Source organism: Eleginops maclovinus, chromosome 19 (assembly GCF_036324505.1).
Source record: "Eleginops maclovinus isolate JMC-PN-2008 ecotype Puerto Natales chromosome 19, JC_Emac_rtc_rv5, whole genome shotgun sequence".
NCBI classification, from domain to species: domain Eukaryota; kingdom Metazoa; phylum Chordata; class Actinopteri; order Perciformes; family Eleginopidae; genus Eleginops; species Eleginops maclovinus.
Window position 1 is genome coordinate 648054 of NC_086367.1, and position 13133 is coordinate 661186.

The 13133-nt window shown below is 41.3% G+C and overlaps 2 protein-coding genes across 4 annotated transcripts in view; one reads left to right on the forward strand and one right to left on the reverse strand.

Moving 5' to 3' along the window:
* Positions 1-4019: 4019 nt before the first annotated feature.
* On the reverse strand, positions 4020-9034 carry LOC134881092 (cyclin-K-like). The gene is given in 10 exon segments (XM_063908223.1): positions 4020-4568; positions 4570-4805; positions 5144-5209; positions 5303-5330; positions 5410-5582; positions 5655-5824; positions 6128-6185; positions 6396-6501; positions 6986-7117; positions 7212-9034. Coding segments are annotated over 10 exon segments (1212 nt in total). The 5' UTR covers positions 7245-9034; the 3' UTR covers positions 4020-4358.
* A 211-nt stretch (positions 9035-9245) lies between these two features.
* Positions 9246-13133, forward strand: part of setd3 (SET domain containing 3, actin histidine methyltransferase) — a 31577-nt gene continuing 27689 nt past the window's right edge. The window contains exons 1-2 of one of the 3 annotated variants that reach the window (XM_063909077.1): positions 9246-9371; positions 11971-12090. In XM_063909077.1, the coding sequence (XP_063765147.1) occupies positions 11988-12090 (103 nt within the window). In that variant the 5' untranslated portion in view covers positions 9246-9371; positions 11971-11987. The other 2 variants (XM_063909078.1, XM_063909079.1) reach the window with 2 other exon arrangements.

A 13133-nucleotide genomic window follows, 5' to 3' on the forward strand; every position in this document is an offset into this window, starting at 1 on the left:
TCATGCGTTGCAGACACGCTGGTGCAGCTGCCAAGGGCTTATGCATGATTGATTCAAGCGGCTTATGATCTGACTTGATGATCACCTGTCGTCCGTACTGTTGTGGAAATTCCACACTTTATCACCTTCTGGTAAGAAAAGAACACATTTACAAGCTTCAAATCAAAGTTGTGTTATTTAATAAAGAGCAGAGCATTTAACAGAATCAATTCCTGCTGGAAGCCAGATAACCTGCACAACCTATGTCGTACAAGAATCTGACCCCGATCAAACATTAAACCAGATTCTTAAAGGGAAGGAAGAAGGGGAACAGCCAATCAAATTAGAACATCTGGTCAGAGGGGCAAACTGCATACAACAAAGCAATTTACATTACAGGATTCTAAAACAAAGGACATAAGGCATGTTTAATATATCGGGTAACATCTGTATGATAATTTGCCTGAACCTCCTGTCTCTAGAGAAGATAAATTTGCCAGTCTTTTGTATTAAAGGTTATACAAAAGCCTGGGAAAGACAGCCATAGTTAACATACTGGGGAAATCAAACCAGGGAAGTTTTTACTTGACCTATATATAATTAATTAAGACCTACGATACATTTCTATGATATGTACAGGTATTGGTGAAACCGCCTACATCCAAAGAGCACTGCATATAGCTCCTTCTGGATCTGTGCATAATTTTTCTTCAGTTAGTGTCTTTGATGCGTATGCGACTGGTTTCTCTTCCTGGAGCAGGACAGCTCCTAAGCCATATTTGGAAGCATTAACTTGTTACTTCACATCCTTTGTGTGAACAAGCCTTTAACTAACGCGGCAAAATTACACAAAGCAACAAAGGCCGCCAATGCCAGCAAAAGAAAAAAGGCTGACCTGCTTTTGAGTCTTTTTGACCAATCAGAACGCTGGATCCGCCAAGCTCTCGCAATGTCTCGTGAGACTGTGGCGAGAGGATCTCAAATCAAAGATGGCTCTGATTTGAAGTTTCAGCGTGGCATTATACATCTTTTCCAGTGCTAAATGTTTCTTTGTGGTAGGATTTACACATCTTCAGTCACAAAATAAGCATATACTTGGTGTAAATTTATATCGATACAGTACTTCATGATCCGGTATTTTGGACCTGTACCGAATCGATTGTCACGGTACAGTACCGGTACGCAGCCCTACTTCAAACACATCAGCAAACTCTTCCGTCATGCTTGTGTGTGTTATCGGCTTTGCATCAACTACATGTATCCTTTTGAGTAGGTTCAAATCTAGACATGCCTAACAGAGGTTGAGCATTTGTATAGACTATGTCAAAACCTACCATGGCTGTTTTCTCACCGTGTTTACACGTCAGTCTACAAAATCCTTCAGCTTCTATCCTGTGCCCACCATAATCTTAGAGTTTGCTTGATGGGGGTCCTAGTATCACACTTCCATATATCTTGCGGAATGTATCTGTTGGTATAACACTAGTCTGAGCACCAGTGTCCATTTTAAACTTCAGTTTGTGCCTCGCTTTTCCGATTTCTACTTCCGCATATGCCTGTTCTCCATCTGTGTTATCATGCTCTAGCAGCAGGGGTTAGCATGGTCTTTAGCTGCTGCTGCTGTGATAGCTCATGTGAACGTGCAATGGCAATGGCTTTCTCCAGCGTCATGGCTGGACAATGTTTCCAATAAATGAATAAACTGACTTTTTCCACTTTCTTGGTCAGATATGATACTTGAATTGAAACAAAACACTGTATAAACTGAGGAGTGATTCCCTTGAGTTTAATGTCTTCACTCCGCTGTTAAACTGCTCTCATGTTAAGAAGCATCAGATCAGTGCACGTGTAGTGGGGTGCTTGGGAATGCAGCTCAGGGCCTGACTCCTCCCCCCCAACCACTCCCCTAATTAGGGCAGAGTATAAATTGCACCTGCTGCAATTGTTCTTTCCTTTGGCTCTGCCTTCATGGCCGGTGGTGCAGGTAGGCTGTCTCTCTCAAAATATGTCTCAGTTACTTTTAGTTTTTGTTAAGCTCACTTGCTGTTTCCTTGCAGTTTGTGCCTCTTGTGTGACTCTTTGTTCCTGTGGTGAGTAGAGCAAAGAACCTCAATTGTTTGTGCCTCATGGTAGTTAATTTTTCACCAGATTGCTTTTACCATTGCTTTTAGGTTCACCTGCTGCTGTTTTTGTGTATGCCATTTGCTGTTTTTGGTTAGTCCAGTTTAGTTTGATTTAGTTTTTGTTTAGCCAACTGGGATTCTCCTTTGTTTGTTTAACGTTGTTTTCAGTTATTTCTTTTTTGCCAGTAATTAGGTAATTTTCAAAATGTTTTATATAACATCTGTTTAACTTATAACATGAAAGTAAGGTTAATAATAACTTAGATTACACATTTCAGTGTTATTCAAATAAGGGCGATGCAAAAATGAGTACACCCCACAACAAAAACTACTACATGTAGTACTTTGTTTGGTCTCCGTGATTTTTAATGACAGCACCAAGTCTTCTAGGCATGGAATGAACAAGTTGGAGACATTTTGCTACATCAATCTTTTTCCATTCTTCAAGAATGACCTCTTTTAGAGACTGGATGCTGGATGGAAAGTGATGCTCAACTTGTCTCTTAAGAATTCCCCATAGGTGTTCAAATTGGGTTCAGATCAGGAGACATACTTGGCCACTGAATCACTTTCCCCTGTTCCTCTTCAGAAATCCACAAGTGGCCTTAGATGTGTGTTTAGGATCATTGTCACGCTGGAAAAGTGCACAACGATTAAGGGCACGGAGTGATGGTAGCATCTTCTCTTTCAGTATAGAGCAGTACATCTGTGAATTCATGATGCCATCAATGAAATGCAGCTCCCCGACACCAGCAGCACTCATGCAACCCCACATAAGGACACTGCCACCCCCATGTTTCACTGTAGGCACCATGCATGTTTCTTTGTATTCCTCACCTTTGCGACGCCATACAGTTTTGAAGCCATCGGTTCCAAAAACATGTATCTTGGTCTCCACTCCAGACTATTGTTCCAGTAGTCTTCATCTTTGTCAGCATGGGCCCTGGCAAACTCTTGGCAGGCATTTTTGTGCCTGGGCTTTATGAGAGGCTTCCTTCCTGGACGTCACCCATGCATGCCATTCCTCTGCAGTGTACGCTGTGTATATAGATATAGATATATATCTATCTATCAATCATCCTGGAAGTGTCAAAATCATATGTACGACTAAAAGTGTGTAGATGAAGATACAATATTTTTAAATTGTTAATGTCATAGATGTAGTGCTAATACAATAGTCTTTATAGGTCAGATATATATCTAGATATATACATACATGTATGTCATTGGGATATGTGCCATCCTAATGACTGAGGGAGGATGGATGGATTATAAAGACTATTGTATTAGCACTACATAATCTATATCTATTACATTAACAGGAACAATTTTAAAATATTGTATCTTCCTCTACACACCTTTAGTCATACTGTTTTTTTAGGTTTTTATTATAAAGAAAAAGTTTAAATAAAATTATGAGACGGTGTGCTTATGCATTTGTTAATGCAATCTAAGTTATATACTTCTAATGTTATTCCCAAAGTTTCTCTAAGCAAGTGTCTAAATATGTTCAGCATCTGTTCTGCAATTCCTCAAGCATCTTTGATATGTTTTACCTTAAAGGACAGTAAGACTGACCTGTCGCCTCCCAAGGTCAAAAGACAGAAGTCTATACATCTATTAATATGTTCACAGAGCAGGCTGATGCTTGAGGATTGGAATGTGTGTGTGCGTTAAAGGCAGGATGCTTCCTATATAAACGAGATGAATCCTCTTTAATGGGGGAGACCCCGCGTGTTTGACCGCTGGAAGCAACGTGGTTTTTTCAAAGTATTATGCTTGTTACATAACAATATAATATTTAACCTCATCTATTTCTGTGTCCGTGTCTTAATGAGTTTCTATTGATTAATGTTGTGAGTGTTAAAAGTCTCGGATCCACGACACATTCACAACATTAGATCTTTACAAAAATGATCTTTTCCCGAACTAGTTTTATTTTATTTATATACCAGTTGAAAGACATTTGACAAAGGAATCAAATCTGTGTGAAATTAATCCAGAGCTGTTAGATGAACAAGAAGAAGCTGCCTGTCACATTGCTGGGTTCGTATGGAAAGATAACAGTGAAAGTCTTCTTGTGCTTTTGAACAACCAAAATAAGTTGATAGGACACCAGGCAAATATAGACATTATATTAGCAGACGATAAAACAGATGTGTAAACAGTTTACATAAAAACACGTAATGACATAATGTGCAAAACAGAGAGATCGAAAGGAACACATTACAATACTCCCTGTGACCTTCCTGATCCTCATCTCATCCACGTACCCCGACTCAGCCCACTGACTGGGGGCATCCCAGGAGGCAGCGGGGGGGCTAGCTGATTGTGTCCAGCAGTTGTTGGTAGAGGGGGGTACCCGCTATTTAAAATATGTGCCATCCCAATGACTGAGGGAGGAGGAGCCAGCAAGTAGCTATAGGCTGAGAGTGGGGGAGGGTGGAAGGGGGTGGTGCCGGGGGGGGTAATGGTGGAAACCCAGTGGTGGTGCACAGGCCGGGGGGGCAGTGGTGTAACAGGAGGCCTCTGTCCTCATCATGGACTGAAGCTTCTGATAGCCCTCACTGGACACCAGGGAGCTGGAGGTGGGTAGGTCCATTGGAAGAGGAGGTGGTGGAGGTGGGCAATGGGGTAAAGGTGGTGGGGGTGGTCTGGATGAGAGATCTGAGGCTGGTAGATAGGAGGAAGGGGGTTTATGGTCTGTGGGAGAAAAGAGATTAAGTGAATGTCAATGCATAAAGAGGTTTGTACAACGCAGAGGAATTATCTATCATACCCAAAGGGAGGAGACTGAGCAGATCCACAGATAATAAATACCACAGTTATTACAGCGTTACACATGATACAGGTTGCTTTTACAACAATACAAAGGTCCACCTGTATCACCCTGAAGGAGCAGGAAGGATGAACAGGAATATGGTTGCTAAATGTAAATATGGTGGTGAACCTCTTATTTCATTGCTTTATTTATTTCCTGCATTTGATTCCAGTTTTAAAACTAATGTGGTCAAATGAGGATAACGGCAGAAGACACTGACCTGGGTTTATGGAGACTGGAGGAGGAGGGGGGGGCGGAGGTGGAAGAGGTTCTAGATTTGACAGCTCTGGAAAATAAAAGGTGTTGATGAAGAAAAACAATGTTAAAAGGAAAATAGGAATGGGCTTACACTCAGGGTTTGCTCCGGGCTTGAACTCACTGGGCTTGCTGTCATCTTTTGGCGAGTGCTGAAATGCAAAAAACACAGTTTCAGACCAGTCAGGAAAGCCTGTGAGGCATTACATGAGATGTAACACACCCTCTCACCTGGGCTGGTCTTGGTAATCGGGGGCTGGTCTGAGGGGAGGCCTTCTTGGCCTGCGGTGGGGCAGGAGGGGATAGCGGGGAAAGCTGTGGGGGGGTTTCAGCTGTCCCTATCCCTCCATCAGGAATCGGCTGCTTGGCCTGAGAATACAGGTCCAGGATCTGGTGGCAGATATCTTTGAGAGGGAGGACAGTATGAGAGAGGGTTCTGATGTTGGAAGTTCTGTGGATCGTGGGACAGTTCTCACCTTCAAGCACCTCAACAGGCACATCATGGACAAACTGCTCCCACCAGCGCCGGGACGACTGCTTGGAGGTCCATTCCTGGATGTCCAACTTGGAGAGACGTCCAGCCAGATACAAGACGGCCACGGCAATGATCTGCGGCTCCCACTGCAGGGCCACCATGGTGCACAGGCTGGAGGACCAGCATAAAGAGTATTATTGATTGCCTATTATTTGGTGGATTTGTGGCCCCCATAATATCATCATTGACAGTCACATGTTGATTTAGTATTTCTTCTTTCAAGTTAAGAGGGGAAAATCTTAATTGATTGTACAGCTGTGAGCCCTCCTCTCCATGCTCACTCTGAATCAGAGCATGATGATGGGATGGAGGGAGGAAGAAGATAATAAGTCATTGGAAGGAGCGTAGCTGGTTAGGATTGGTTACACAGGTTAGAGTCAAAGTGAGGTGTGTTGCAATGCTTCCTGAGCTCACCTGTCATTCACAAAGGTCCAGGCCATCTGAACCAGCTTCTGCACCTTGTTTTTGTCCCCTGAAAAACACAGGTTTTATTAACATCAGCTTCTTAAAACCCCCAGCCCCCCCGGACACCCCATCAGGCACTTCCTCAATGACTGAATGTTTTCTAACCAAACACTACAGTCAAGTTGTCTTTCAATTTCTGGTCCAACTTCTCAATATATTTGTCTTTATTTAATGTTTGCGAGAAACCCTAAAACCAGCTCGAAGGGAACAGAGGTACCTTTCAACTGTTTGGCGTAGCGTAGCAGGAACTGGTAGGGGTGCTCCACCTGCAGGTCAAACTTGATGGTCTGCAGCAGGATGCGCTCCAACACCATCACCTCCTCCTGTTAGAAAATCATTCTTCCTTAAGCAAATGGTGAAACAACTATCCAGCACTCAAAGGATAAATAGAGTTAGAGGAAGAAGCGGTCTGAAAGCATTAAATACATATTTTGACTACATAATGCAGACAGGAGGGCCTGTTTCTCCAAGGCACTGCAAGTAAAATAATATAACACTCATTATAAAACCTGCTGACCAAAGCTGTCTTTTAAGGTTTGTAGCGCTTTCATCGTGACTACTGACTTTTCATGTAAATGTCCAAGGCCTTTAATGCCTGGTGGTTTACAAAGCCACTCTGGTGCAGAGTAGAGACCATGTGCTGAGAACCAGGGTTTAATCAGCTCTCTGAGAATAAGGTCAGGTAATGTAGTTACTAATAGTCATGAATTAAGAGTTGAGATTTATTATTATTATTATTATTAATAATAATAATAATAATATGTTTTTTGGCTATAGTGTCAGCACCAAGTAATAATTTCTACAAACCTTGGGATCATCTCCAAACTGGGCAAACTGGATGTCATTTAGCAGGCTGCGAGCGGTCTTTATGATGTCTTTGCACTTCTTTGGAGTTTCCTCCACTTTGCCTGCCAGGAAAAGGCAGCATCCTCCTGTCACCTGCAGGCATGTGCACCAGGTTAGGAACCAGACTTCATAACATGAAACACAGTGGAGGGATTTCACCTGCACCTACCAGGTATAACATACTTACATATCTAGGAAACTGCTTGAAGGAGTGGAACATGTAGAAGCGGTGGAAGTAAACAATCCCAGTAGCCAGTGTGTCATAGTGCCTGTACCCGTAGAGGTTAAGTCTGACGGAGGAGTTCCAACACTTTAACAGTTGTCATTTATCAGTCAGTGGAGAAGGGAGGAGAAAACCCTGCCTACAAAAAAACTGTTCACATGTGGATGGGTGTTTAACAGAGCCCGCCACCTCACATCAGGTGTGTAACAGTGACTGAGCACATTAACTCAAGAAATTAACTTGAGTACAATTAGGAAATACTTTACTTGAATAGTTCCATTTTCTGCTACTTTGTAATTCTACTTGACTTCCATTCAGAGGTCCACTACATTTATTTAACAACTTTAGTTTCTTTACAGATTTGGATTAATGATGGTAAATATAATCAACCCTTAAATCAGACTTTAGTTCACCTGGAGTCAATTCAGCAGCTACCCTGCAGTATACAAAGCCATTCAAACTAGCTGCACCTTTACCAGCTCTGAGAACACTTTAATGATCAATAATTATAAAACATATCAGAGATATTATTCTGAAATGGACCAATCAAACAATGACTACTTTTACTGTCGCTACTTTAAGTACATGTAGATGAGAGTACTCTCTACTTTTACTGGAGGAACATTTTGAATGCAGGACTTTTACTGTGACAGAGTATTCCTACACTCTGGTACTTCTACTTTACTCAAGTACAAGATCTGAGTACTTCTACTTTTACTCAAGTACAAGATCTGAGTACTTCTACTTTTACTAGAGTACAACATCTGAGTACTTCTACTTTTACTCAAGCACAATATCTGAGTACTTCTACTTTTACTCTAGTACAATATCTGAGTAATTCTACTTTTACTCAAGTACAAGATCTGAGTACTTCTACTTGTACTCAAATACAAGATCTAAGTACAACTCCCAACTCTCGCACACTATCTAACTTTATAATACCATTTAATCAATACAACTAATAGTATAGCTAGTCTCTTTGTCTAGCCGCAATATAACTAAAAATACAACTTTGTGAAATGATGCATTGCTTTACTCTGTAAGTGTATGTATTGAAAGCCACTTACTGCACAATGCAAGCCAGTATCAAGAACCACCTAATGAAATGTGTGTGACATACAGTGTTACACAGCTGCATGGTAGGATTTAAACAACCAGTATCTGCATAGTTAGTAGGTGCTATAGCTAGGTTCTGCTACTTTAACTAGCCTTTATATTTGACACATAAGGATACAGTCCGAGCCGTGTGCCCACATCAAAGATGAAGCGAGCCCCCTCTCTGCGGTACCGGGCCTCAGTGGCAGGGTCCAGCCCGTCTGACTGGGACGGAGTGTGGGCCAGGTCCTTCTTGTCCCAGTACCAGCATGGTTTGATGTGTTCCAGGGTGGCCGGATCCTTCCTGTCCCAGAATAACAGGGGCGTGAAGAGGTCCAGGGTGGACAGATCTTTTTGGTCCCGCTAACTGCAGGACTTCAGGCTCGGATTGAATATTTATCTTGTAATTGTGTGAAATAAAACAGCATCGAACCTGCTAGCCACAGCTCTGGCCAGTTGGCGAACGACAGATGCCGTTAACACTGTCACATCTACTGTACTGTACGGCAATGAAAGTGACCGAACCTATTACTCATATCCACAACCCACTATGTTGAACCTAATGGCTGTTGCCTTTATACAAAAATGACAGTCGTGTGAAATGAAATGTTTATCAGAGTATAAAAAGTTAAATATCCTTATTCCTTTGTGGGTCTAGTTCTACTGCAAGCGAACCAATCCATCCAAACAAAGACCACCGGACTACACTGTGAAACATTACTGATTGACACGTCTTTCAACCAATCATCGTAGCTCCAACATAACCATATATGGTCATTTAATCAGTCTAAAAGTGTTCGTCCAATTGTAACGCGTAGGGGGAGGGAAATAGTCAAATTTACATAAATTAGCAGTTTCAACCAGTCAATGCCATGATCTGCGAGTATGCTTCCCTACAACCAACGAGAATGCCAGCATGCTCTGATGTATTTGTGGGCGTAGTTTACACTACTCCAATCACACGCGCGATATAGTCAAGGTTGGGCTCATTGCAGGAACAGAGGAACTACTGCTGTCACTTAAAAAAAGGTATGACTGAATTTTAGAAATAGCTTTTGTTTCGGTTAAGTATAGTCCTGACTTGGTGTTGAGTGTTATTCTGTAATCACACGTGCATATTGCATAGAGGTAGTTGTATTTTAGCAGACATGGCTAAGTAGCCTGCCAATCCAGTAGATTAGTCCCTTCTAAAACTCAGGCTGATCCTTTTGTCACTTGACAGCTGAGTAGCTAACAGCTAGCCTGGTTCAGACAGCAACCAGTGTACGGTAGCCCGCCTCGCTCTGCGCTCCAATTGCGGCTCTGCTCGGATGGGCGTGATTCTTCAATGCTAATACGCTAGCTGCTGGCCTAATACAACATGCTATAAATGACCCGTGGCGCTAACTTGTAACATTAGTAACCCTAACTCTGGGTTGGACTAAAAACCATGGCAATACATTACCTATGCTACGTTGGAAATGAAGTCCTGACAAACAACGTTACTTTGCTTAAGTTTTAAGTTTCCTGACATGTGAAGTTAGCTACATGTGAGACTTGCCAACGAGGGCTGGAAGAGGCATTAAGGTCAGTAACAGTCTCACAGAGGAGTGTGAAGCTTTTCTTAGTGCACTTTGTCCCCGCAAGTCTATCCATCTTTATTTATGCTCTTTTTATCTTTCTTAGTCTTGTACAAGAACACACTCTGTGCAGCTACAATAACAAAAACATCTACAGAAATATTTATTTTTTGCTTAGATGATTTTACATGTTTAAAAAGTAAGTGTTGCAGTTTATCCGTGACTGTCTACTGTAATACTAACATTATTAACTTTAACTACGCCATACTACCATTTGAACTGGGTTTTCCAGCTTTAACTCACAGACGGAATTATTTGTGCATACAAATAGGTAAAGCTGCATGTATCAACATTTTCAATGACTAAAGTTTGAATATTGAGGTGTAATATTAAAGGTAGTAGTGGAGCCTTTAGCCCCTTTAGCTATTTCCTGGAGTTTTTTGTCCATAATCTTTGTTCTCTGTTTGAACCAGAGGCAGCTTCTCACAGTTAAATAATAAAAGATTGTTTTACTGTCATCAAATTAATATTTGCACTTTTGCATTTGCCTTCTGTACAATTGTCTTACAAAGAAATAAAAAGCCTATGGACTTTTGTAAAACAAGATGTATTAAAATACCAACACATTTCACAACATACCTTCCTAAAATAAACAATATCTATCATGTCCATCTACGTCCCCATCCACCGGCATGAGAACAGGGTCGTTCTGGCAGTAGGGTTCTCCTGGCCAGACCTGTCAGCCTACTGCTCCTTCTCGCTTTAGCTTACTTTTATACTCTCTGAATGTTCACCAGCTGAAGACCGACTCATAAAGAAAAAGGGTCATTATGTGTTGTTTAAAAGGTAAAAGACGGTGATGTTAGACATACTGTATGTAGTATCAGACAAATGCTTTATTCTCATCACATAGCAGTAGAGGTGATTACACTTGCTAGTGGAAAAAAACATTTTGGGATTATTCATGCCAAATAGAGCAGCAAGCCATAACACCAAAACATAACAGAATAAGGAAATTGTATATTCATTGGCATCATCAATCTGATATTGGTTATTGATCCTGCCATTACATTATGTAACATGCGTTCTATGATGTTACTGTCAGAATACTCTGTGATGTTGGTGACAGTGATGTTTAGGGACCAGAAGATCGGACACTCTTTGTGGCCAGCTTTTGTGTTTATTTGCTCACCGTAACATCATGTAATAATATAGTAATGTGAAGTGATTAATTTGCTGTTTTTTAGAAAGTGAGTTAGTGCTAAGGAGTCTGAATCAGAGCGATCATTATATTCAGGGGGCCTACATGCTTTACTGTTGTTTTATCAGAATTCCTTTTATTAGTCCTGCAAGCGGGGACATTGAAAGTGCTACAGCAAAAGTGGCAAAGCAATAATAAAAAAGAAGAAAAGCACACATTTACTATTGAAAAGTATTTGTCATCTCTAAAACAGGTGACACATTATTTGTGATCTGACATACCGCAACCAACCAGACTGGGAATAATATAACCCTACATTAAAATCTTTGAAGAAACAGAAAGCTGGAATGTTTAATCATTACCGTAGACAGCAGCGTGTACAGGCTATGATGAAACAGCAAACACTAGGCTGGCACTGTGCAAAGACCCCTGGACCGTGAACTGCTCAGAGGCCCGGCCCGGCTGGGCTCGCAGCGTCGTGAACTGTGAGCAGAGTGGCTTGGCAAGTCCACTTTTCCCCTGGACACACCTGAGGAAAATGGAGACAAAAGTGATCAAGATATAATTGTTGAGGGGGCAGTATAGCTCTTCACATAAGAGCTAGCACCAGGTCACACAGGTAAAGGCAAGCGATACCTGTAGCTACATAACGTGGACACTATAACCTGTGTAGTTGTGTCATAGTTAATAAGGGGAAAACCATGAAAAATTGTATTTTGCACAACATGTCACCTGAAAAACAAATTAATTAGAAAAAAGATAGAAAATGAGATACTGTGGTTACTTTTCTTTCCGCTGCAGCACCTAGTTTATTTGCTCTCAGCCTGTATCTACTCGCTCTCTCAGTAATGATGGTTTGTCGTTTCAGCCCAGTCCACCAGCAACATGGGAAAGAAGAGTCGAGTGAAGATTCAGAAGTCGGGCTCAGGAGCCACCCCGGTGGTGACCCCCAAGGAGATGATGAACCTGATCGCTGAACTGCTGCAGAGTACGTTCACCTGCATCCAGCCTTCTTTTTCCTTCACTCTATTCACATCAAATATTGTCAGCACACATAGAATATTAAGTTAAACTTATTTTTTCCAGTAGATTGTAATCTTACTCAATAACACAATGTGTTCTATTTGGTTTTTTTCTGCTCCTGCTCACCCACATAATGATAAGGTTTCTGGCTTCAGTTCTATCTGTGGTTTACATGCTTCAGTGAATCATGTGGAAGGGCGAAGTGGGGATAGGAATCCATCCATTTGGTCCAAATCAGCTGCTTAGGTCCAAAGAGACCGTCTGCACCAGAGATAGTTGCCCAATCCTAAATGTAGGCCCCATTCCAAACCATCTCATGCACCCAAGCCTCAGGACCCACTTTTTCCTTTGTCAATAAATCACGACCCAAAGTTTTGAACCACAGTTTGCAGTAATATCTATATATATACATATATATATATATATATATATATGTATATGTATACAGTGGTATGCAAAAGTTTGGGCACCCCTCTGAGATTTCATGACAATTTGCTTTTCCTTTATAATAGAAGATCACAGCAACAACATTTGTTTTCCTACAAAGATGTAGACGTTTTAGTGTTTTCCAGACCAAAATTCTTAGGGTAGCATTACATAGTTTTATTATAATAAAATAAAATGCAAAAAATGGGATGTGCAAAAGTTTGGGCACCCTTATAAATAGCATTCATTTCAACACCTGTACGGATTTATAGCTGACAGGTTGCTGCACAAAATTGCTTTGATTAGCTCATTAGACCTTCAATTACAAAGACAGGTGGAACCAATCATGAAAAAGGCTATTTAACATAGGTAATAGCTGGCTGTGCCTGGCCTAGGTTCTTTCTTAGGGAGTGGCAAGATGGGGACCTCAAAACAACTCTCCACTGACCTGAAAGCTAAGATAATCCAACATTATAAATTAGGAGAAGGGTACAAAAAATTATCTGACAGGTTTAAACTGTCTGTCTCCACAGTCAGAAACGTAGTTGTGAAATGGAAGGCCACAGGAACAGTCCGTGTGAA